Below are 26,650 nucleotides of genomic sequence, written 5' to 3'. Positions count from 1 at the left end.
ATCAAAAAACTGCTTCTACTATTTCAAGGTGCTACGCCTCTCGTTACAGCTACCGGGGCCCGGTCCCGTGGTACACCATCAACCTTGACCTGCCGCCCTACAAGCGATGGCATCAGCTGATCACCGACAAGGCACCATCGGTATGCCGTGATTCTCCGCTCTTGTATTTCTGACTTTCCTGAGTATAATTGCACTTATAAATGAACACTTCATGAAATTACACACCAGGTATTTTGAGAATGAGCTTTGGCTTGTTTCCTGCCATTTGCAATAAATGACAGGAGAGGAAAAGATGCCATTCCCATCTGTAGCGTCTCGCTTTTTTTTACAAGCCTTTGCCTTTGTTTCTTTCTTTCTGTAGCATTGACTTCTGTGTCAGTCGCTAATCAGATGTCATGTTAAAGATGCATTGTGTTTATACTTAACTGAAAATATTGTCAGCGATCACCCTGTTTTTATTTAGCCACATAGGAATAAATCAAAAGGCGTATATCTGTTTTCATTATACCAATATTAATCTTAAATGTCAATACTTCTTTATATTTCTTATTAATTTGTTAATGAATTAATTTTTCAGCTAAAGATTATTGTGAATTCCCTGAAGGACGTAGTAAATGCTTTTGTTCCGAGTGGAAAAATTATGCAGATAGTGGATCAAAAGTTGGTAAGAAATATTATTTCCTATAATAAATTTTAAACACACAGTTCGGAAGAGGCTGTGGTATTTTTTTAAAGGCATAATTTCACAACTGCTTGTAAGGAGCTTGGACACGTTTGCTTTTATTCAGAGGTACTGAAAACTCTGGGGCTTTGTCCCGTTCAGGACATAGAATAGCATGCAAATTTTGGTAGTCAACTGCTCTTTAATGTTTTTTAAGTCTTAACAGTTTTACAGAGAAATAGGAAAAATATACATATTTCATCTGCGAGTGTGGCATTTCCTTCCCCTTATATATACTTGGGTCTACAAGTTATGGAATATTTGGAGAATTTTTTAAGTACTTGGCCTGGGTATCCCAGGTTACCCCAAGATTTTTCTCAGCCGGCCCTGTGCTTTGTGGAGTCCCTCAGCAGCTGTGACTTTTGAAACTCACTTGTGGCACATGTTTCTTGCGGGTACACATTCACCAAACCATTTCGTTTTCCTCTTAGTCCTGCAGGGAGACTCTAGTTCCCAGCCCTTTTTAAAAATTTAGGTGGAACCGATGGAAACTCTAGGCCCTGGCCCCTAGGGCCCCCTCAGAGAGCCTCGTCAGCCTATTTCAGTCTTTGCTCTGGGGTCCTCACTGGCCTTCAGGGTACAAAGGATGGGCAGGGTGGGGCAGGGGACACCAAGTCCCTAGGGTAGATATTTTAACCTAATGACATTTGGGATTGAATAGTATTTTGTTGTGGAGGTCTGTCCATGCACTGAAGGATGTGTAGCAGTATCCCTGGCCTCTACCCACTGGTTGCCAGGAGCACCCCTTTAGAGTGATACCCGAAAATGTCTCTCAACGTCACCAAGTCTCCAGGGGTGGGGTGGGGCAGGTAAAACTACCCTTGGTTGCATCATTGTCCCAGAGTCCGGATGCCCGGGCATACCCTTCCTGTGACCCTTGCTCCTGCCAAACTTGCCATCTCTCACGGGTGTGCGCCTACTAACCAGACCGCCCCCAAATACATGTGTTGGCAGGAGCAGCAGCAAAAGAGGCCCCCACGTGCCCCTGTCCTCCTCCTTTACGTGTCAGCGGGGGACAGCATGCAAAGGGTGCCCAGGCTTTATAATCAAACATCGGGGTTTTTGTTGTTTCAACTCTGGATGTTAAGGGTGGATCAGTCACATTCTAGCTGTGTCCTTGGACAAGTTTCTTAGCTCATGAAACTTGAGCTCTCATCAGGAGGATTTACTGATACGTGCTGAATTTGCTGGTTGTGAGGCCTGGACGACATGTAGGTACAGCCCAGTGCCTGGATGTAGTAAACGGTGAATAGATAGATGTTCAGTACGTCCTTTCCGCTTGTTAAATTGGGGGGAATATTCCACTTGTGAGCTGCCTTAGGTCACAGTACATATAAATAGCAAGCAGCTGAACAATGAGACTTGTAACTTTTAAACGTATTATCTTAGCAAGAGGCCGTGTGAGCTTACATTTTGATCTCATTGTTAGTGAATAGCTGCAGTTAAGGATAGAAGTATGATGTCCACCATCAGATTTGCTCGCGTGTTTATTGTTTGCTAACAGAATACGTAAAGTAGCTTAGCCCAAGGTCATATAGTGGCCAAGACAGAAGTTTTCGTGAGCAGCTAGAATACAGATTTTTGTTCTGTGTGGGGAGGAAATAGTAACAAGGTTGAGATGCCATTGGCTAAAGGGTGGGTTCGAGTAGAGAGGGGAGCTTCTTGTGATGCTCCTGTGTCGTGGGTCAGGTAAGGTCATCCACACGGAGCTCTTCCCGCTCCCCATCTCTCTGGAGGAGACGGTGAAATATAAACAATCTGAGACTCCGTCTTTGCATAATAGCGGAGAAAAGATGGACCTAAGGGTACAAAAGCAAGAGTCAGAGTGAGTATTACACAGATCTTTTAGAAATACACGATGTACAGGTGTCTTTAAAAGGAAGATCACCTATTATGGCCACAGAATCTAGAACAAATTCTGTGTAAAAGAACCAGATCTCGATGCAGCGCTGTAGGTTGAATGATTGTTCATTTATTTGGTTTCCAGCCTGGCCTCCTTGGCAACTTTCCTGGCCCTTATGAGGAGGAAATGAAGGGGATTGCAGATATTACGGGCATACCTTTAGGTAAAGTTCATTTCTCAGCTTTTAAAAATTTTAATAAAGCACTTAAAATTTTTTCCTATTGCGGTGTGGTATACATACGGTGAAGTGCACAGATCTTAAATATGCAGCTCAATAGAATTTTAAAAGTACTTACATGCACGTAATTGAAACTCAGGTCACCATTCAGAAAAGCCCAGCCGTTCAGAATGCTCCATCGCACCCCTTTCTGGACAATACTGTGTCCCCACGTGACCACTGTTCTGACTTCTCCTCGATCAGTTTTGCCTCTTGAACAGCTTATAAGCCTTATGCCCATATTTTATTGGCTTGAAGAAATTCTTTATATATTCTAAATAAAAGTTTTTGTCAGATATATGTATTCCAAATACCTTCTCCCAGTCTGTAGCTTGCTTTTTTATTCTCTTATTGGTGTCTTGATAAACAAAAATTCTTAATTTTAATAAAGTTCAATTCCTCGTTTTTTTTTTAAGGGCTAGTGCTCTTTTGTGTCCCTTTAAGAAATCTTTACATACACCAAGGTCATGAAGATATCCTTCTATCTTTTCTTCTTGATGTTTGTAATTTCCTCTTTACATACTCTGTCTTGAGTTAGCTTTTGTGTGTGGTATGAGTGACGGGCCAAGCTCCAGTTGCTCCCATATGGAATATCCAGTGGACTAAACAGCATTGCTTGGAAGGACTGCCCTTCCCACAGTGAACTGTGGGAGTGCTCTGGACGCAAGTCAGGTGGCTGTATACATCTGCTTCAGTTTGGGGACTTTCTGTTACTTATACTGACCCCATGCTACTACTGTCACTAAAGCTTTCTAGTAAGTCTTCAAGTATGTAGTGTACATTTTCCAACTTTGTTTTTCTTCAGAATTCTTTTAGCCATTCTAGACCCTTTGCATTTCCATATAAAATTTAGAATCAGCCTGTCAACTGTGACAAAACCAGCCTGCTGATATTTTGAGTGGGATTTAATCCTGAGTTTTCTAATCCATGAACATGGTATATGAAATTTCAATATTTAGGTTATGGATTTCTCTGAGCTGCATTTTGAACTTTTAAAGAGTTGGGCTTGCATATTATTCATTCATATATCCTCCATCATATCATTTCTCATAGTCTTCATCATATTCTTAGGTATTAAGTATTCCCTCACTTATTGCGGGTATCACCTTCTAGACCCCCCCGCCCCCGTGAAGTAGGAACCTTACATTTATTCTACACTCTTAAACCTGCGTAACTTTAACAACATACATATACAGTACTGTAAAATCCTGCAATATAGCGAAAAATCCACGATAAATAATTAAATATAATATTTTTTAAAATCCTGCAATACAGTGAGGCCGCGATAAGTGAACTGCGATATAGAGAGGGACTACTGTAATGTTTTTGGAAGCCATTTCTAAAATTCCAGTTTCAACTAATAGCATTCAATGAAACATTTTCTACCATCCCAAAAGTTTTCTTTTTAAGCTACCAAACAATAGAATTATTTTAAGTGGCCTGTATACCCTGGTTTTATAAGAGAGATGATTGAGAATTTCTGAAAATCAGTAGTATATTTATCAACAAAAAATGGCTAGATTTTTGTCTTTGTTTTTGCTTCTTTAAAAAATGATTTGAGGGTAGGGTCTTAAAAAATGATTTAAAAAGATAATTAGCAAAAGATAATTAGCATGCAGAAAAGACACATTTGCAGCCTATATGAGAAGTCTTTAATTTCTTTATTATGTAAAGAACTCTGGCAAATAAATGCTGCATAAATATCTCAAGAGAAAAAATGAATTAAGAAAATAAACAGATGATTCATAATAAAAGAACATAAAGAGTAGAATTTCACCAAAATAAAAATCAAATTAAAACACATTAAATCGAGGTGGGAAAAAAAGCATATTAAGCCTCATATGTTAACATGAACTGGGACAGTGAAAAATGGATGTCACTGAATTATTAACTGCTAAGTATTATTATTATACAGTTTTGGGTGAATATACAAAAATGTTTTACAATGGATTTTCTTTGTAAGCTCTGCACTTATTTTATTAATAGCTCGTGTATTTATTTTCTCAGCTTCAAATATTCGTCACACTCTAAAAATCCAGGCAAAATACTTTTCAGTATACAACCAAAAGCCAGATGTAAAAAATTATATTTGAATCTCCCAAAGAAAACTAAAGTGAAGCATACGGTTGGAAAAGTGTGGACATGATGGTGCAATAGCATTCCACCACGCCCGGATGCTCTGCTTCCCCAGTAGGTCCCTCCTGGGGACTTGCTCTGTCATTAGTCAGCAAGTACGCAAGCCGGCGAGACATCTCACGCAGCCTGCCGTCCAGGCGCACGGAGCCCGGGCTGCAGACGCCTAGGTCTGCCCCAGCAAAAGCTCACACAGTCGTGACAGTTCAACCCTTTCTTTAAAAAGAGGTTTCCAAAAATTAACCAAAATTTTTTCTGTCTTTTCTCATAGGCGAGATTATTTCATTCAATATTTTCTATGAGTTTTTTACCATTTGTACTTCAATAATAGCAGAGGACAAAAAAGGTAAGTGTGCCGTGGGAGGGTGGGCACGACCGGGTACAGAGTAAAAGGAAAATCTTCCCAAGAAATGGGATTAGAACTTGGAAACTCTAAGCTTGCTTTGCAAGTATTGTGTGTGTTGCGTACGGTTTTGTGAATCTCGGTAAATTTTTAAAAGTAAATTGAAAAGATTCTTATTTTAAGACCACTGTAAGGCCTATTAAAGTTTAATTCAGGCATGCAAAACCACCTGGAAGAAGTGTTTCAGGACTGTACACATGCCGCCCTTCCTCATAGTCTACTAATACTCATCTTCGTGATTTGATATAAATATTCAGAGGGTGCTTCATTGTCTCTGTATACATAATGACCCCAGCCCTTTCTTGAAGCCCAGGACAAATCTTCCATCATTTCTCAGCCAAGGGACCCCGTACAGACAGACCACCCTCACTTTCCCGTGTTTTTCCTGGCAGATCCCCAGGCTACAAAGCACAGGATGATTTACCCTGATTCACTCTTATTTTTGACCTGTACTTTGGTATATAGTCTGCCTGTACCTAACGCTTGAGGTGTCCAGCTATGGGCAACGATGCCTGACGCATGTTGGCAAGTCACATTAGATGAGGCTGAAGTAGCTGTGTCCGGTTGGGACCATGTCCTGGTGGACCAAAGAATGACCACCGGGCCTTTCCCTATATTCTAATCTTACCTGGAACCCTGTGTTCTCGGGGATTATGGAGGGATCTGGCTGATGTGACAAGGACAATAGTGTGATCTTAGGACGTACAGTATCAAGACGCTGCTTAATTCTTATTGCTGGATTTCACAGTTGTGAATATCAGTGGACCAAAATTAAGTGTCCAGCTTTAAGATCAATCGTACTATCATAACTGCTTCTACACATCTCTTTTGCTTACTTTCTACTAGGTCATTTAATACATGGGCGAAACATGGATTTTGGAATATTTCTTGGGTAAGTAAAGAAAATGGTGTGTATCAGTCCTTACGAAGAGTAGATTGTATTCGTTGGTGAAAAGTCCCAAGTCCCGCTCAAAGTGTGACCACAAAGGAAGAGAGTGGATCCCCTAATTTTGAGGCAAGGTGGCCGCACTCTCATTCAGTTGTGTGTGAGTCTGTAACGGAGTTGTACCTAATGACCAGAGATCCGGAGCGTGCTTGAAAGCCCCGATGCATGTCTCGTTTATTGCTTAAAAGGAAGAACAACATTCTATTTTATGTCTTTTTGATATTTCCGGGGGGGAAAAAAAAGTAACAGGGCTTTATAATTAGGGACCTAAATTTGAATCTGGAGTTTGCTATTTATAGGCTGTTGGATTGGGAGAACTACTTCTTTGAGCTTTGTCATGTGAAGAATAGAGGATAAAACCACCGTATTGCAAAGTTCTTTTTTATATTGAATTTATTGGGGTGACATTGGTTAATAAAATTATACAAGTTTCAGGTGTACAGTTCTATAATGCACATCTGTATATTGTATTATGTGTTCACCATCCCAAGTCAAGTCTCTTTCCATCACCATTTATCCCCCCTTTACCCTCTCCTGCCTTCCTCCCTTCCCTTTCCCTCCGCTAATCACCCTACTGTGGTCTCTGTCTTTGAGCTGTTATTGCTTTTTGTTTGTGTTTAATCCCTTTACCCCTAAACCCCCTCCCCTCTGAAGCAAAGTTGTTAGGCTTGATCATTAGGGATTAGATAAAGTACCTGGTATAAAGCCTGGGCATCATCATTATATTCATCATTATCACCCCTGTTCTTAAATGTCCCTAAAATTTGTCTGTTGCAGGTGGAATATAAATAACGACTCCTGGGTCGTAACTGAGGAGTTGAAACCTTTAACAGTGAACTTAGACTTCCAAAGAAACAACAGAACTGTCTTCAAGGCTTCAAGCTTTGCTGGCTATGTGGGCATGTTAACAGGCTTCAAACCAGTAAGGAATCTACTGTTACGTAATTTTACAGGTAGCTCTGTGTCCTGCTTCTCCTCTCTGTGAAGGGTGGAACCTAAGGAAACGAGGACCTAAAAAAAATCCCTGTGTACTTCTGCTCACCTTCAGAGGGGTGCGCTCACGTGGGGGAAAAGCATGTGGCTGGATGTTGGGATTGGGGAATATCCACCTGGAATCTGGTCCTGGGTCTGCCACTCAGGCATGTTGGGTATTAATTCTCTGCACCGCAGTCTTTGTTAGAAAAGTGAGGCCAAGGATATTGCCTCTACTTAGCTCACACACTAGGGGTGGAAGTGGAAGTGCTTTGAACTTCTAAAGAAGCTCTGTTAACAGAAGGTGACATTATCACGGTTTTGACTTATCTTTGCATTCCCCACGACCCAGTCCAGGTCCTGATCTACCATGTAAAGTACAGTGAGAGGGCCTTACACAGGATGGTCTAAGTTTCTGACTTCACTCCTTTGTCTCTTTCTTAGGGACTGTTCAGTCTTACTCTAAATGAGCGTTTCAGTACCAATGGCGGTTATATGGGTGAGTGGACAGTTGTTAAATGAAATGGAAATTTCAGAGACATTGTAGGAGGAGAGCTGGCTCCACTTGTGGGCAATGGTCGCGCCTCTTCCAGGGCCTGTGACCCTACGTGTGTTTGCTCTCTCCCAGGTGTCATAGAGTGGATCTTGGGCAAGAAAGATGCCATGTGGATAGGGTTCCTCACTAGAGCAGTTCTGGAAAACAGTACAAGGTAATCCGGGCTCTTTGTCATCACATTTAATATTTGTTTTATTTTAAAATTATTTTGATATAATTGATGCATAACATTAGTTTAAGGTATACAAAATGTTTTGATATTTGTATATATTGCAAAATGATCACAGTAAGTTTAACATCCATCACCACATAACCACAAAATATTTTTCCTTGTAAGAACTTTTAAGATTTACTTTCAGCGACTTTCAATTATACAGAACAGTATTATTAACTATAGTAACCACGTTGTACATTACATCCCCAGGACTTATTTATTTTTTAACTCAACGTTTTTACCTTTTTACCTCCTTCACTTATTTCACCAACCCAATCCCCACCCATGACTGCCTCTGGCAACCACTCATCTGTTCTTTGTATCTGTGAGTTTGGTTTTTTGTTTGTTTTTGTATTCTTTATGTAAGTGAGATCATCTGGTATTTGTCTTTCACCTTCTGATTCATTTCACGTAGCATAAAGCCCTCAAGGTTCATCCATTTTGTCACAGATGACAAGATTTCCTTCTTTTTTGATGGCTGAATAATAGTCGTGTGTGTGTGTGTGTGTGTGTGTGTGTGTGTACACTTAGTTTGTTTCCATGTTTTGGCTATTGTAAATAATGTTACAAGGGACATGGAAAAAACATATCTTTTTGAATTAATGTTTTTGTTTCCTTAAGCTAAATACTTTCAGAGGTGGAATTACTAGATCATATGGTAGTTCTATTTTTAGTTTTTTGAGGAGCCTTCATACTGGTTTCCATAGTGGCTGCACCAAGTTACATTCCTACCAAGAGTGCACAAGGGTTCCCTTTTCTCCACATCCTCACCATCACTTGTAATTACTTGTCTTTTTGATAAAAGCCATCCTAACAGGTGTGAGGTGATATTTCCTTGTCGTTTTGATTAGCATTTCCCTGATTAGCGATGTTAAGCACCTTTTCATGTATGTGATGGCCACCTGCATGTCTTCTTTGGAAAAATGGCTAGTCAGAATCTCTGCTCATTTTTTAATAGGATTGTTTGTTTGTTTTGCTGTTGGGTTGCATGAGTTCTCTATATATTTTGGATAGTAACCCCTTATCAGATACATGATTTGCAAATCTTTTCTCTCACTTAATAGGTTTTCTTTTCATTTTTGTTGACAGTTTTCTTTTCTGTGCAGAGGCTTTTTAGTTTGACATAGGCCCACTTATTTATTTTTGCTTTTGTTGCCCTTGATTTTGGTGTGAAATCCCAAAAAAATCATAGCCAAAGACCAATGTCAAAGAGCTTATTTTCTTCTAGGAATTTTATGGTTTTAGGTCTTGTATTCAAGTCTTTAATTCACTTCAAGTTGATATTTACGTTTGGTGTAAGACAGTGGTCCACCTTCATTCTTCTGCATGTGGCTGTCCAGTTTTCCCAACATCATCTATTGAAGAGACTGTCCTTTCTCCATTGGGTGTTCTGGGCACTTTTGTTGTAAAGTAACTGACTGTATATCTGTGGGTTTACGCTGGGACTCTCTGTTCTGTTCCGTTGAGCTGTGTGTCTGTGTTATGCCGATACCATACTATTTTGATTACTATAGCTTTATAATGTAGCTCAAAACCAGAAAGTGTGATCTCTACAGCTTTGTTCTTCTTTCTCAAGACTCCATTTGCTATTCAGGGTTTTGTTTTGTTTTTTGGCTCCGGATAAATTTTAGGATTGTTTTATTTTCCTTGTGTGAAAAATGCCATTGGAATTTTGAGTCTGTAGATTGCTTTGGGTAGTATAGACATTTTAACAATATTAATTTCTCAATCCATGAGCATGGAATATCTTTCCATTTATTTATGTCTTCCACTTCTTTCATCACTGTCTTATATATTTTTGTGTGTGCAGGTATTTCACCTCCTGGGTTTAATTTATTCCTTGGTATTTTGTCCTTTTTTATGCAGTTGTAAATGGGATTGTTTTCTTAATTTCTCTTTCTCTTAGTGATTAGTGCGTAGCTACTGATTTGTGTTTGTAGCTTTACTGAATTTATTAGTCCTAACAGTTTGTGTGTGTGTGTGTGTGAAGTCTTTAGGATTTTCTATATAATATGTCACCTGTAAATAGCAACAGTTTTAGTTCTTCCTTTCTGATTTGGATGCCTTTTATTCCTTTTTCTTGCATAATTGCTCTGGCTAGTACTATCAGTACTATACTGAATAAAAATGGTAAGAGTGGGCATCTCTGTCTTGTTCCTAATCTTAGAAGAAAAGGATTCAGCTTCTCACCATTGAACGTTAGCTGTGGGCTTGTCATATAAGGCCTTTATTATGTTGCGGCACATTCCTTCTGTACCCATATTGTGCACAGCTTTCGATCATAAATGTATCTTGAAATTGTCAAATGCTTTCTCTGCATCTGTTGAGATTATCGTATGATTTCCCTCCATTTTGTTAACGTGGTGTATCGCGTTGATCTGTGGTGGTTGAACCATCCCTGCATCCCTGGAATAAATCCCACTTGATCATGGCATATGATCCTTTTAGTGTATTGTAGTTTATTTTAAATTACTCATATTGAAATATATTTTACAGCTTATCTTCCACAGAAGAATTATTTCTGTAATTTTCTTTGAAAACCCACTTCGTTTATTAATAGCCCTAATTTCAAGGTTTACTCCCGAAGTCCTGTATAATACTGTTTTCCCTCACTCTGTTGTTGAGTGAAAGGCATAGACAATAAGGGCAGAAGAAGATCCTCTGAGGCTGTTGCTTGTCCCCCAGACTAGAGGGGACATTCCAGATCTCAGTGTTCCACTGTATCAGAGTCAGAGATGGTCACCCCCCCCACCTAAGCCATTGATCACCACCCTTTTTAAAGAATGTGTTTCTCAAATATGTTTTTGCTTAGTTTCCATAGTTAAAAAATGTCGACGCAAGCCAACTAAAAATGTTTGCTTTTCATAAAATGTTTTTATGTAGTTATGAAGAAGCCAGGAATATACTGATGAAAACGAAGCTCTTGGCCCCTGCATACTTTATCCTGGGAGGCAACAAGACTGGGGAGGGCTGTGTGATTACGCGAGACAGAAAAAAATGCCTGGATGTGTATGAGTAAGTTCACGTGTGAGCAAAGGAGAAGCTAAGCCCCGCGCTGACGCAGGCGCAGGTGTAAGGCACGAAGCCTGAGCGGAATCTCTCTTTCTCTCTCTAGGCTCGACCCTGAGCAGGGTAGATGGTATGTGGTGGAAACCAATTATGACCGTTGGAAAAATCCCCTCTTCCTTGATGACCGCAGAACAGCTACAAAGATGTGTCTAAACCAGACAACACAAGACGTAAGTGACACTCACAGGAAATAGTGACCATTGAAGGTTACGTGACTTCTGGCGTTTTTCTTTGGCTTTTTTAGAATTGATAAACCTCGTGTTATCCAGTATCAATGGGCAATCCCCACTTAGTTTTTGTTAAAGAGCAAAATTTTGTAGCCCTTTTATTTATTTTAATTTGGACATCACTCTGCTAAAGCTGAATGACGAACAGGCAAGAATTAAAGGGGGGGGGGGGGTCAGAAAGAATATGTGACACATTAACCGTGACTTGTTCCTGGCGGCAGCCCCAAGGGCAGCTCATGCAGGGAGCTGGGGCGGGTGGGGGGGGGTGCTAACAGAAGGCGGCCTTGGTTTCCAAGGACCCGTTTCTGTTGCTAAGGCTGTTGACATCTGTATTTAATGTGCTGAACAAACTATTTTTGTGTTTTAGAGGATCTCATTACCAACGATATATGATATCCTATCGACAAAACCTGTCCTCAACAAGGTATTTAAACTTTTTATTGATTGGAGGGAGGGAGGGAGGCTGGGAGATGGAGAGACAGACAGACATCAGTTGGTTGTTCCGCTTATTTACACGTTCATTGGTTGATTCTGGTATGCGCCCTGCTGGGGGATCCAGCCTGCAGCCTTGGCATATCGGGGTGACACTCTAACCGAGCTCCTGGCGAGGGCTTAAAAATCCATACATATATTTGCTTTTAGGGAGAGAATTTCATCCTGTGTTTTATCTTTTCCTGTTAACTTGGGAGAAATCAGAGCTAGAATCCCAAGTCAGGTTCAGCATACAGCTGATTTTGAAAAATGTTTTTGTGTGTGACTAAAACTAATAGTTGCTGGGATGTGACAAAGATACTGACCACTGGGGCTTGGACGTCCAAGTGTATTGAATTAAGTGTAGTGTTTCTGCCTACACTCCTCCCTATCAGAAATCGTATGCTGTACACTATGAACACCTAACACTTGACCAAAAAAAGCCTGAAATCCATTTTTAAGACAGTTTTGTGTCTTGGTGGATTAGGGTTTCTTGTAAACTTGATTCCTTCCTTTTACCTTTTCCTCACAGTATAGCTCAGATACAGGAAGTTTCCTAAGCACCCAATTTGCTAAGAACCCCCCCACCGCCTTGCGTATTCTGGGCAGACACACCATGGTTTCCCCGTCAGTTCTTTCTCTTGAGGGCAGCATGCCTCCATGACCGCTGCCAGACCAGGTCCTGCTGCTGGTGGCCTTCAGATCTGAGCCTGGCTCCTGAAGGAAGCGGGGGGGCCCCACCCTCCGTCTTGCTTTGCCTGCGACCCCTAGTGAGCGCTCACAGTGGTTACTTACAGACTCTGTGCCCCTGGCCACCTGCATGCCTGCACAGTGTTCCCCGCCGTGTAGGCTTTAAGGATAAGGATGGCCAGAGCTCAACTGTTCCTACTCCACAGCACACCATTAGGCTTTGCACAATTACAGATTATAAACTGAAGGTTAAGTGCGCCCACAGCATGGGCGGAGCAGCACTGTGCTGCCCTGGGATAAGGCCTCATGAGGGACTGAAGATTCTCTCCCAAGTCTGTTTATGTGTACGACCAGGATAACAGTCTGTTGAAGTCAGTTGTTTTTATCATTATTTGGATCTTTATATTATATAACACTTATTTTATATATTTACTTATATATAATGTACTATTACATATTTAATGTTAGGTAACTTCATAAAGCAGTTCCACAAGTAATGTTAATACGAATCAGGACATTTTAGAATTGAAAACATCCTTAAACTAAAAATAACTGTCCTTTCAGCTGACTGTATTCACAACCTTGATGGACGTTGCCAAAGGTCAATTTGAAACTTACCTGCGGGATTGCCCAGACCCTTGCATAGGTTGGTGAGCACACACCTGGCCTTCAGAATGTGCGGTGACAAGATGGGAGCGCACAGGTGACCAGCCAGCGCAGCTGTCTGACCGCTGACCAAAAACGAAGACTCAGGGCAGGTCCTCTTTAAGGCATGAGCTTGCCCGTCCGGTATGTTTACACTTCGCAGGCTATTTGTGCAGACAGTGGATTGTTCTCATTGACCCAAATTAAGTGAAGTACAACAGTCGTTTTGAAATTGCTGAGTTTCATTCCACTTTGACTTTTGGGGGTGGGGATGGGCAAACTCTCATGGGACCCGCTTCCATGGAATAAAGCAGGCGTCTGTGGGCGATGAATTCTGTACGTCTGTGTAACAGTTACCGTCAGTGGTCCGCTTGCTGTTTTGCACTTGTTTCTGCTTATTTGTATGTCGTGCTTTGCTACTGACGTTCACATCCAGTTGTCTTGCTGTTTGTGACGGCAATGCTATTTCACCAACGGGAGCGAGACGAGACCTTCACATACGTATTTCTTAACGGGCAGTACCTGGACCTTTGACTTGGAATAGAAGTACTCTTGGGGGTTCATGAACTGACTCGCATGCAAGGCAGCGTTTTATACACAGAATGGAAGTGTTTCCTCTTTCATAATTACCCCCACCTCCCTGAAACCCCAGGATGTGAGCTTCCAACATGGAGCTCCAGGGTCTGTGAATTAATGGTAAACACGTAAGACTTGTGGAAAATGGAAGGTGAACCCACTGTTACAAACTTTCCTAGGTATCACCCACTTAATAGATTTTGAGTTTTTTCTTCTGAATATGTATTTTTTAAAAACTAAGAACAGTTACTAAAAACGTTTTTCAGAAATCAACATATTTATGACAAACGCTAACTGAACTTGTTAACTTTTCTAACTTTCACAATTAACTGTGAAACGCATGCCGGTTGGGCATGACTGTATCCACTTCATTTCCATGTCACTGGTCGTCATGACATTCAATAAAGTCATTGGAAGTAACGTCAGCAGTCTCGTGTGCTGACTGTGTGTACTTATGTGTTGTTTTGAGGGTGGGGGTTGTTATGGAGAAATTAAAGCTGAATATGTCTGAGTTAAATTACAAGAGTTACGTAAGTGGGTTATTCAGTTTATGACTAACTGGTGACAATTTTACGTGACTCATCCTACCATTTAACCCGCTGTCATCAGCCCAGTGTTTAGTTGTTCAAAGACAGCTTCTCCTCCCAGACTGAGAGATCGACAGGTTAAACCTTGAGGAATGCCAACATTCAACTATGATCAGAATATGAAAACGTTGACATATGAACGTCTTGAATCTCACCATAAGAGAAATTCTAGGATTTCAAGGTTGGAAGACTAACTTAAAACATCATTTAAGGTTAGGGACGGGGCTATATAACATCTGACTTAGGTTTTACAAAGCCCAGAGCAGTGATTTTCAACATTTTCCATCTCATGGCACACACCTAGTTACTAAAATTCTGCAGCACACCAAAAACTATATTTTTCACCAAACCTGACAAAAAATATTAAAAAATCATAATTGCTTTAAAATATAATTACCTACCCTTTTTGCTCCAAAGCAACTTAAAAATCAGATGCCTATACTCGTATATAAGGATTTCTGGTACCAAAAATTAACCAATCAGATGCAACCTTATTATGCGATGTGACCAATAAGATGCAACTGTATTATATGACCTATATATTTACGGCTCAAGACACGGCACTCACACCAGATGGCTGTTGTGTTGGCTGTTGTCATTTTAAAATGACAATCCAAGGGAAAAGAGGTCAGTGTCCCTGACTAGTCAGGCATTGCACCTTCTAAAACTTACTGTGGCACACAGGTTGAACGTCACTAGCCTAGAGGGAAGAGGAAGAAGACTGTACAGCACCTGAGGGCCAGAGACCCCGTGTCGCCTGCCCCGTGACATGCCACCTCGGTCAGCCCTTGCAGAACAGGCGATGGCCAGTGGTCACTGTGTTCTCAGGAACTGTGGCCTGCAATCACACAGGACCTGGGCCACCACCTGAGCTGAAACAAAGAGGGTCTGTGTCGCCGGCCACACCCCTGATCACAAGGTTCCCCATTAACAGAGGCAACTAAGGCCTAGCTGGATCCTGTTGAGCACTAATTACACCCCCACTGTCCCCTCCCCTCTCCCTTAGTCATTTACCGCAAGTCTCCTGGAAGCCCTCCCTAATCGGGACACTGTTCTTTCACAAACACCTATACCCTGGACTCTGGAGCCCACCAGCAGGGTGACCCATACCCCTGAGGGTTTGCTCCAAGCCCTTAAAAATCCCTGTCCCTCCCCCTGGTGCCCCAGCCGTCTGCTTGAACATCTCTCGGTCAAGGCTTTGTACTGGTCCACCCGACTCCTCCCGTCTTCCGGGCACAAACCTGACAGCATGATTGTGGAACATGCCCCAGAAAGACCTCTTATTGAAAAGTAACAAGGCCACATTTTTTTTTTAGGCTGCACCACCATGCCAAGGCAATGTGCCAGAGCCTTGCAAATCATACGATTGATGTAAATTGGGTTCACAGGAGATCCTTATAATTTAATCTTAATCCAATTGTTTATGAGACTACAGGTTTTCAGCACATTCTTATTCGGTGACTTTAATAAACACTGACAATTATGATTACTTCCTCACTGATTTCCATTTTAATTCTTTTCATAGATCTTCGTTTGAAAGTTACCACTAATTACCATTTGATAAAATGTAAACACTAAAAGCACCCTTGAATCCAGGCCAGTTCTTTCATTTTGCAGATAGGAGAATGAGGAGTGCCTCCAGGGGCCAAGCAGCAGCAGCAGGGTTCTGTTTTCTTCAATCCTCGCCTGAGGATATGGAAGGGAGGAGGGGGTGGAGGGAGAGGCCAGCATGGATGTGGGAAACTGACTGTGCCTCTAGCACGTGCCCCACAGGGGGTAAGACTGCACCAGTGGAGGTGCACAGAACGGTGCTCCAACCAACTGCGCCCCCCCTCCCAGAGCAGCGCCAGCACATTTTGTGCATCCTGTTTCCAAATGTCATAGTAATAATACTCTCTCTGCTTTATCATTACACTGCCCAAATTTATCTGTGAAAGAATTCTAAGCTAAAGGACAAAAGGGCTCTAATGTATTAAAATGAATGCTAATATTTATCAGAAAAAAAGCTGAAGTATACGGTGTTATATAAGCTGAGCTTTCAAACCCTGACAACCCATTAGAAGGTATAGAAACTGTCTAGATGAAAAGCTAAGAGGACCGCTAACACTACATTAGAAAACATTTACATTCCGAAATATGCCTTGTCTAGCTGCTACCAGAATTTTTACTCAAATACAATTCAATGATGGACCAAACGAAAATCCTACAACTGGTGGTGGTGGAATATTAAGACAGGGGGCACTCATGTTACATAATCCATGGTGAATCAGAATTATATAATCCTAAAAGCTATATGAAGTACTAATTTTGCAGCTTATTCTGTGCCTTATACATCTGGGGGGCGGTGGGGATGGTAAGAGAGAGAGAATGAAAAAAGCAGAGGAAATAAAAGAGAAGATAACAACACTGGGAAAAGGGACCACAGCTAAGATCCCCTATAACGAAGGCTCTTTAGACTTGACCTCCTTAGGTAAAGCGGGGACGAGGACAAAGAGCACAGGGCCAGGACATGTTAGAAAAGAATGTTCAGCAAAACAACACAGAAGCAAGTTTGGGTTCCCCGTGCCTTTCTTTTCTCCAACATGGATACACACACGGTGCCTTACCTGTGGGTAGCACTCACGGAGAAAGCATTTACACGAACACTTTCATGGGACAGACTGGCCCATATTCCCCTTCTAGGAAAATACCGAACACCCAGCAGGTGAAGGAGCCATGCCTGCGTCCACAGTTGCACAGAAAGTCTTCACAAGAGGTGAATAAATGCCGCTGCTGAGAACTGGTACAGCCCTTCCTGTTTCCAGGTCTTTCCTATGTAATCTGATCAACAGATGGCCTGAAACAGGTTGCTATGCTCTTGGGAGATGCAGTTTATTAAAGGTGAGGGTTTCTAGCAATATAACTATACTTACAACTATTATTTATTTTAAATCAGTCATGTGACTCGATAAGACCTAAACGTCAGGGACAAGTGGCCACACGCAGGAAAAGTCTTAATGAAAATTATGTCAAGAGAGAACTCTCTGGTACTGAAGTGTTACATTGGGATTGGTTCTCAGAGTAACCACGTCAACAGCTTTCTGTCAACTGCTGGCCCAAAGGTTCTGTTATGCCTATTTCTGAGACTGGGCCGATGAACTGATAAAATAATCAAAACTCTTTTTATATATGACTCAAAGTCACTTGTGAGCAAAGGATTCCCCTCTGGGCCTTAATGAAAACTGAGCAAACCAGAAGCACCAGTAAAGATAAGGAAAGAACCAGACATGTCAAGGCGGCGAATGTTCAAGTAACAATCAGTAGTTGTACAGCAAGAGGAGCAAGAAACGCTGGCTCTTCCAGGCAAGGCGACTCGGTAACCATATTTGTGCGGGAAATAAATGATATCCAGAGCCAATTATTTCTTTAACAGATGAAGAATGACCTGTTTATATTAAAGGAAGTTTAGCAATAAGCCAGAAACATGCCAGTCTAATTTTGAATAAACACAAGACTGTTCTCCACATAGTATATAAGACAGATGTAACTAAGAAATAGAGCATGCCTGGTCTCAAGGTTAATAAATCTCTCCCGCTAGTTGATACATCATCATTTTTCATGTCTTGATTTCTTTTTATATCTAAAATTGTCAAAGAAGCCACAATTCTGGAATAAATTCTAGAGCATAAACGAGTATGGGAATCTAAATGAAAATGCAATGCAGGGCCATATGCAGGATATACATTTATTAGCATGAAATAGCATTTACCCAGTGATTGTTACAAAATACAGAGTACCTCGCACAGTCTGGTGAGCTCACTATCTCAGGCACGTGGAGGGTTCCCTCTCACTCTTTTGACCTTTTTTTTTCTACCTCATTTCTAACCAAACTTTTAACTTATAAATTAAGACAGACAGGAGTATTTAATGCCTAACCCTTTAGCAATAGCTACCAGGGAAAAGCATGAAACTAGTTATCTGTTCTCAAGCTCTGCGTATTTTAAAACTGGATTATCAACTAAAATAAAAAACACCAGACTAGGTCACAGCCGCTATCAGTCAAATAAGCAAGTTCGATAAGGTCCCAGGTACTACAATAACAACTGTTCCGCCCCATCAATCTTCAATATGCATGCAGAGAGTCATAATATGTGAGGCGTGGCTTGGGTGCCACAATGAAGTTCCCCCCTCTTACTGTACAATCTAGAAAACAAATAGAGAATTGAAATATACATATAACGTGACTGCATTGTTTCAATTTCCCTGAAGTCAGGCAATTGGATAAGAATTCCTGATTCTGGAATGACAGTTTTCTGAAGATGTTTTATTGAAGTTGGAGATATATGTCTCATGTAATTTAAATTAAGTAGCACTACAGTAAATGTCATCAGAGGAAAATGCTCATTTAACGCCTCCTGCAGTTTTATACTGAGGTGTCAGGCTAGTAAGAATTTTATAGGAATACCAACCAAATTCTTTTGTTAATTTTTACTAAATTTAAAAGATACCTGGGATAAATAACTGTTAACAGGTTCTGTAAAGCCTTTATGGGTATATGGCCATATAGTTTGGGATCTAGGTAAACCATCTTTTAAAAGCTGACTTAGTGATGAAGAAATCACACAGATTTTCATTATTCAACACCATCTCTCTCTCTATAGAAGCAACCGCTATACTTTGGCCGTAAACTATCATCTCAATAAGTTTATCCAAAGGCATACAGAACCTTAATGTTCTGGTACATAACTTAGTTCTATCTGTCCCTATTGGAAAGAGCTCGGTTTTTCATTTAAAATTAATTACAACGGTACTTGTCTGTGCAAAAATGCTCTCTAATGATATAAAAAATTTCTTTTATTTTTAGATGGAGGCAACACAGATAGGAATTTAAATTCTGTAAAATATATGTCTAATCGGTACTAAGGACATGGGTTCTAAACTTATTATCTGACTTGAATAGAGTATTTATAGTCTGCAACAACTTCACAGACGCCCTGCCCTGTACTTGCACAGGAGTAACACCTGCGGGATCTGAAAGAACAGCAGACCCAACAGCAATAACACCGGTGTTACCTGGAAGCCTGGCACAATGGCCAGACTTTATAATAAATAAAAGGGGGGAAACTGGGACAACTGTAACAGCATAAACACTACAATATTTTTTTAAAATGGTGTATGTCTAACCACTGACCACTGCTCTCCCGGGAACAGCCCACTTATACAGAACAGTGGCTTGCTGTGTAATTCAACATCACTGCCAAAAAGGATACTTTACAGACAACTCCAAACTTTATTTAAAACTACATTTTAAATTCAACATTACCAAACACTACAACGGGGAAAAAAAAAAGAAGAGAAAAAGAAAAATACCCCACAGTGACTCAAGGCTTGAAACTGTCCAGAATTTAGTTTCTTATGTTTTAAACTGCCATGGGCAGAAATTAGCACACTTATCAAAAATGCAGTGTCAAACTAATTTACATTTTTATACAGATCAAAGCAGACTTTATTTAGGACCATTTTCATATACGCATGGACTGTAAAGAAAGAGATGAGTCTCTGAAGACATCTCATGTGCTCTGGGCTCTCGCTGTTTCTGAAAAACAGAATAATAATTAATGCCTATTAATTACTTACTGAATTAAGATATTACTAAAATTTACCTTAATATTTTTATCTCCCATTAATTAATTAAAACTCTCCCTTTTATTATAAAGTTATTACCAGGGAAACACTAACTTAGTTTGCTACAATAATTCCCTGATAACACACAGCAAGTTTTAAAAGAACAGATGAGGGTCTATGTCAAAAAGACTGACCTTCCTGTCTCCCTCTCTCAAAAAAACAAAACAAACAAACAAAAAACCATTAGGAAAAAAAAAGAAAAGCATAAAAACGAACAAATCTAGGCCAACAAAAGGAAAGCGGCCCCCAGAGAGCAGAGGCGAGGCGAGGCGCGCCCATCAAGCTCCGCACGCTGAGGGCACCGGGGGGTACGGGGAGGCTCAGGGCGGGGAGCGGCTGCAGCCTGGACGCACTGGGAGAGGGGACCGCAGGGACTCCACCGGGCGGAACTGGGCTGAAGGCTGGGACAGTAACTCAAGGCCTGACACATGGTCTGCCTTTCTCTTCACCTCAAAATATCTTACATGATTTTATCTGCTGGTGAACTAACAGACAACAACAAAAACTCTTCTGACCTTGAAGCCAGAAATGCTCTCCTCTGAGGGGCCCGGGGGGTGTGCTATTAGAGCCAGGAGAGGAAAACTGGGACTATCGCTCAGCTCTGTAATGAGTCATAGTTACACAGAATCTTCTTCAGAAAAAGAGAGAAGACTTAACTATTATAGTTACAAAAACAAAATGTATGTTTATTTTAACAACCTTAATAATCTAAGAATATGATGAAACCCAAACAAGAAGGCAAAAGTGAAAGGGAAGGAGCAGCTGGGTAATACCCAAAGTTGATGAAACTAGCAAATATGCAAGTATATATTAAAAATACCAAGGGCAACAGAGAAAACAAAAAATAATATGAATACTGAAAAGAGAGGTAGGTCTAAATAACCACTTGTCAGAAGATGAGAACTACTACTATCTGAGTTTTTTTAATTAAGAAAAATGTTAAGAGCATGATTCTGAGGGTCTCCTCCAAAAGAACTAAACACCAATCATGGAAAAAAATGAAGTCTTGCCAATTATCAGTAACTCATTTGCACTTTCTTTCTTAAACCATGTGCAATATTACTTTCCTAAAACTAACAATTTTTAAAATAGAAAAAAATATGTGGTAATACCTATTTATAAATTGGGAAGCTGAACTAAAAATTTTACATAATTATGTTTCCTTTCCAATATATGGCTTAAATCTTCCAGGTACTAGTAGTGCATTAAAAAAGAAAAAAGTAAAATGATGGTATAAGAATGAACAATTTTTCAATATGATATGGTTAAAACTGATTAACTCATACCAGGTTCTTTCAGTGTCTGAGAATTCCCAGCTAATTCTTCAGTCTGCATTTCACATATTTCAGCAGGTAAATGGTTTTTTTGTTCTTCCTGTACTATTTTCTTCCTTAGATCTGCCTTTAGAATGATGAAAAAAAACAAAATCATTTTCATCTTAACACTATTTGTTACATAAAGGTAGTAAGTTTAATTAAAAAGAGCCAAATACCTCTGAATATATGGTCAGTTTAAGTGGCAAATCTTCAACTTTCACGAAGTCCTCTTCGTCAGATTTCTGACTTATATTACCAGATTCTGCTTCCTGCAAGGTAAACAAATTATGTTAAATGAGGGCAATCCTGGATTTAAACCAAATTCGTCCATGCCAAGAGACACACTGGATGCTTATATATAAGTATGCATCACTAACACCATCTAACACATTTAGTTTTCTAATAGAGTCTAACTGCATAAAACCAATCTGGAGTTCACTATTTGCTGGTATGGGGTATACTTTTTGCTTTTTTGTTCTCAATTTATAAAACAAAGAGCCAGTTTATACAGTTAAAGGGAGAAACAGTAGTTATATTTAGGGCTAAAATAATTTGAAGGACTGCTCTTGTTTCTTGATGCTTACAGAACACATCAGGGCTGTGTCCAGCAGAATCTAAGTAAACATTTACAGACTTTCACTACCAACTCCGTGGAGGGCCAAAGAGAAAGAGGAGGAATGCATTTAGTACTCACTTTTGTGATCAGCTCACACTGTGTTTTTCTGAAACTTGAATTCTTTCATTCTTAGTTTTCCTTTCTGATTTCTAATAGTATTATCATCCTACCACTACCCAAGTATCAACTGTAGGTTTTTCTTTTTTTTGCAATGTTTCTTAGCCATCTCTCGTTTAGCTTGTATTTTGTATTTATATGATGATGGAGCCTCCGAACATTGCTTCCTTGACAACCTATTTTGTAGTCGTCGGATTCATCTTCAGAAACCACGACTATAAACATTTCACCTCCTTCTGCTAAGATTCAGTAGTGTCCCAGCCAAAAATTCAAATTCAAGACCCTCTACACTTTCACTTCAAGTGAAGTTCATTGCAGTGCTTCATCCAGCACCTCTCCACCCTCATCAAAAAGTAAGAATAAGTTTATCAGGTAACTTAAGAATTTTAAGTGCATAATTTTAATGGTAGTGAAGCAAATAAAACAGTTAAGAATTACTCTTTCTACTGTTTCTGAAACATTATAAGCCCTTTCTGAGAAACTATAAAATCAGTTATAAATATATCTTTAGGAAGAAAACTGATGTTAATTACAAAACATGTGAAACACATTCCTTAGACCTAAGAGTACACTGTTATAAATCCCTTCACATTTCTGCTGATAAGACAAAGTATAAAACACATATAACCCAAGGACCCAAAAAATAACCTGCTTGCTATAAAATTAAATTAATGCAAAGGTCTAGGTTTGACAGCATATTTCCTAGCATTTTTTATGCCATTCAGTGTACAGTGATACTCTATTGCTGTCAAATTATCTTATTTCCCACCCCAAATGTAAACTTCCAGGTTTATCAAAGATTTATGAAATGTCCTAACAGCTGAGAAGGTAAGTATACGGCAATCATGATGATTCAAGTGTCATTATCCCTTCAGATCTGAATCTGAAATGAACTCTCTGCAGGCCGACACCTAAAACTTGTCTTTCTGGTTCTCAAAATTATAACAATAGCTTTTAGGTTTTGAGATAGTCATCTTAATTTCCTATCACCCTTCTGTTAAAGTTTACAATAAGTTTGAATGAGAGATTAAAAACATTTTGACAGTTTCTAGCCCTAAACACAAAGCAGAGCTGTACGCACACACTGGAAGTGTCCCCCTGGGAAGAAATATGCACAGAAGTGAAATGCAGAAATACTCAGAAACGTAAAGGGCACGCACGTAGTCATTCACTAGCACCGGAGAGTCGGTATCGGAACTCCCAGCCAGAGAGCTTTCGGGCGTCCCCTGAGCAGATTTAACGCCTTTGACTTGAGGCACCACGGCTTCAATGTCAGTTAACGGTAACGGCAAAGTCTTAGGCTGTTTAGATGAGTCCGTGCTGGGCAGCGAGTCCTTCTGGACGGTGCTATTGAGAGGCTGCTCGTTTTCCAAGATGTTGAGGTAACGTGGTTTCACAGGAGCGCTATCCTGCTCATCTGTCATGGCAGAGAAGTCTTAACGTCAGTGCACTGCAACAGCTGTTTAAGTTTTATTCTTACACCAGATAAAGGCGACAGTAAATCAACGTACTCAAGACATTTAAGAACCCCCCAAAAAGGCAACTATAAATTTTCCCTATCAACAGTTTCCAAATTTAATTAGTCAGATTCATCTGGGGGATGTTTTAAAAATTATATTCCTAAAATCCACCTGCCTTGTCATGAAGCAGGATTTTGAGAAGTAAAAATGGGTATTTTTAAAAAATACCCCACATTGCTAAAGATGTCTACCTTACAGAATTTTTTCTGTGTGTTTAAGTAAGTCAACTTCTGCAACGCCTGTTTGAAGAAAACACAGCCCCCATGTTTTCTACAACGTTTTTAGGGGAAGGAAAGGGACAAACATTAGGTCAAAAATACCTTCAAACTTAATCAGGTAAGAATTTAATTTTTTCAATTTTTAAGCACATAAAGGGCACTTTAGATAATGTAAGAACGGCCTAAGCTATTTAGATTTCTTACCTTTATTAGTAGTGGGGTCTTTTTCTGATGGGATACTTTTGCTTTCTGCTGATTTTTCAAACTCCTGTTGTAGAACCTAGAAGGAAAAAGAAATGCCTTGATAGCAGGGAGTTAAATATATGGTCACTACAGAGGAGGTGGTTACTAGTTTGTGGCTTTTGTCCAACCAGAGACCTTTATACAAATGAATTCAAAAATATCTTCTAAAAGTGTTCATGGAGGCTGTGACTGCAATTTCCGGTTGGCTAAGTAAAAAGGTTCTTTTTCTTCTTCACCTTAAAAAAGTACAGAAGACTGGAATACTATGGATTCCACTGTTTTGTGTCATTTTCAGCAGGTCTAGGAGCCAAACCTAGAAGGGAGCAGGAAGGGGGCCTTCCCTAAAAGGACAGCACTGACAGATGGCATATGTAGAAAATCCCACTGGGAGGTTTATACAACGATCGGAGGGCGGAGCCAAGGCGTGGGGACATGTTCAAAGACAATTAAGCAAATAAAAAATTGAAACAATAGTAAACGCAGGTGAAAAAATGTATAAGACTAAGCAATAAACAATATGTGCTTAGTTCAGTAGTCAATAATATTTACATACTTTGGTTAAATCTAAACATTTGGTTATATGTAGAATTAACCAAAAGATATAATTAAACGAGGAGCTGTTAGGTGACCTAAAAATCTTTGCCTACTATATAAAGAGAAAGTTGACAGATAACATCTAGCATACAAATGAATATACACACAGATGAATATTATTCAGAAATACAGAGGGAAACAGCAGAAAAAACATACAAGGTTGCCTCTGAGGCAGGATGAGGCAGAGGCAGTAAAGGGAATAATTTTACTTTGTTATATACTATTTCCACGTATGGCTAGGAAAAATATAAAGATAAATTAAAAATCCAGGTCTTCTGAGGTCATCTCATAAATTTTAGGACTTGTTACCTCCCATAAAGAGAATACAGAGCTTTAAACATTGCTAAATACAAACACAGTGTTTCAGATTTCAATAAGGACATTTACAAATCTGTCTTCGTGGAAATGCGATGGGGAAGCTGTGAGCCCGGACCCCTGTAAGAAGGACCTGCTCTCCGCAGGGTATAGCGAGGCAGGTGGGAGGGGTGCTGGTCGCCACAGATATACCTGATCATCGCGTTCCTTTTCTTCTGTGGTTTCGGTGCTGGCCTGAAGGGAGGTCTGCACATCCACAGGTCCCTCCTCAAACTCGTCTATTTCCTCCTCTTCGTTCTCATCTTCTCCGCTCCCGTAATTGGTCAGTGCTTGCGTTTCAGCTTTGGACAAACCTGCGTTGATTAACACAATCGGTAAGTAGGTTCTCAGCACTCAATAGCTACAGTTTATTGCAGCCCTGCACGCGCAGGTGCCTTACATCGACGCCTGCGATGCTCCCAAGAGTAAGTACTAGGAAACTGGCACAGAGAGGATGAGGAATCCAGTCGGGGTCCCACTGCCACGCAGCCAGGGGCGTCGGCCGCCGACTTCCACATTCGTGACCCCACCGAGCCCTTTCGGTGACAGGCCCAGACCCAGTGCATGCGCCCAGCACGAAGCCTTCACACTTACTAATGGACAATGGACACTCTTCACTTTCTTCATCTTCCTCTTGATCAGAAATATCAGATCTCACGTTTTTCGGTCCGTCACCATCACCCGCTCCAGGTGTCTGAGTCTGCTTGGCGGTCTCGGCCTCCTCAGTCTTGTCCTGGCCACAGATAAATCCAAGTAATTAATTCCTTACAGGACATTTAAAAAAGGTATATACTAAGTCCATCATAAAAACAATAATAGTCATTATCTAATAAAAAAACAAAAAATCATTTTAGACAGTTTTGTTTTGAACAAAAAGGTTTGTCAGAAGAAAGATTTGGTAATATACTTTGCTCTCACACATTAAGGTAAAAGCTGTTAAAATCACTTAATAGCTGGTTTAGAATGCATTATTGGGGGCACAAATGAGCACGTACTCTGTCTTCCTCGTCAATTTCTGCAGCAGGTGAGCCGTGATCTCCTTCAAGAATCCTCTTGGCCTATAAGCAATTCAATTAAACAAAATTTAGGGGTAACTTTTCAGCATTACATTTAGGTATTCGGTAAACTTGAACAAATGCTGCATTTTGACCATTATCCAAAGAGGTAAATGCTTCTTATAAATGTAAATTAAACTCTTTATTCAAAACTTGTAAATTAACAGAACCAAAGCAATGCTGCCTACTGACATCTCCTTGGCTACTAAGAGGTGTCTCGAATGCACAAACCAAAGTCCGGATTCCTTCCTGCCCAGAGCTGTTCTCCTTCAGTCTCCCTCGTCTCAGTGAACGGCCCCCTTCTTTCATCCCAAACGCACCAGCCAGAAAAGCCTGTGTCACCGTGATTACCCATGCTGCTGCCACTGGGACGCCTTGCTGATCCCATTGCCGAGGTATCCCTGCTGCTGCACGCTCAGAGCTAAGACAGGCCCTTCCCACAGCTGGTCTCTCTGCCTCTCTCTCTACTTGCCTGCAACTCCTGTTCGGTATGGTATCCGGACAAACATTTCAAACTGCATAGGAGACTGCACCACTCCTCTACTCCACCTCCCACGGCATCCATCACGCTTAGAATAAAAGGTGCTTTTCAGTTTCTAAGGCCCCCTAATCTGACCTTATCC

The 26,650-nt window shown here is 40.5% G+C and overlaps 2 protein-coding genes across 2 annotated transcripts in view; one reads left to right on the top strand and one right to left on the bottom strand.

Annotated features, from left to right (window-relative positions):
- ASAH1 (N-acylsphingosine amidohydrolase 1) overlaps positions 1–14,168 on the top strand; it is a 28,089-nt gene extending 13,921 nt beyond the window's left edge. Inside the window, exons 3-14 of the mRNA XM_090258427.1 lie at positions 50–140; positions 578–664; positions 2,709–2,787; positions 5,246–5,320; positions 6,224–6,269; positions 7,101–7,245; positions 7,740–7,794; positions 7,924–8,005; positions 10,949–11,080; positions 11,181–11,304; positions 11,729–11,785; positions 13,087–14,168. Coding sequence (XP_090114553.1) covers positions 50–140; positions 578–664; positions 2,709–2,787; positions 5,246–5,320; positions 6,224–6,269; positions 7,101–7,245; positions 7,740–7,794; positions 7,924–8,005; positions 10,949–11,080; positions 11,181–11,304; positions 11,729–11,785; positions 13,087–13,176 — 1,063 coding nt within the window. The 3' untranslated portion in view covers positions 13,177–14,168. The remainder of the gene's footprint in view (positions 1–49; positions 141–577; positions 665–2,708; positions 2,788–5,245; positions 5,321–6,223; positions 6,270–7,100; positions 7,246–7,739; positions 7,795–7,923; positions 8,006–10,948; positions 11,081–11,180; positions 11,305–11,728; positions 11,786–13,086) is intronic.
- A 5,408-nt stretch (positions 14,169–19,576) lies between these two features.
- The window catches only part of LOC149996559 (pericentriolar material 1 protein-like), a 47,159-nt gene continuing 40,085 nt past the window's right edge, over positions 19,577–26,650 (bottom strand). The window contains exons 21-28 of the mRNA XM_090258231.1: positions 25,968–26,030; positions 25,567–25,705; positions 25,126–25,286; positions 23,986–24,061; positions 23,204–23,460; positions 21,487–21,579; positions 21,281–21,395; positions 19,577–19,905 (exon numbers count right to left, since the gene is read on the bottom strand). Coding sequence (XP_090114357.1) covers positions 19,880–19,905; positions 21,281–21,395; positions 21,487–21,579; positions 23,204–23,460; positions 23,986–24,061; positions 25,126–25,286; positions 25,567–25,705; positions 25,968–26,030 — 930 coding nt within the window. The 3' untranslated portion in view covers positions 19,577–19,879. The remainder of the gene's footprint in view (positions 19,906–21,280; positions 21,396–21,486; positions 21,580–23,203; positions 23,461–23,985; positions 24,062–25,125; positions 25,287–25,566; positions 25,706–25,967; positions 26,031–26,650) is intronic.

Source organism: Furipterus horrens, unplaced genomic scaffold (genome assembly GCF_987537825.1).
Source record: "Furipterus horrens unplaced genomic scaffold, mFurHor1.1.pri manual_scaffold_12, whole genome shotgun sequence".
NCBI lineage: Eukaryota > Metazoa > Chordata > Mammalia > Chiroptera > Furipteridae > Furipterus > Furipterus horrens.
This window is presented reverse-complemented; position numbering and strand designations above follow the sequence as displayed.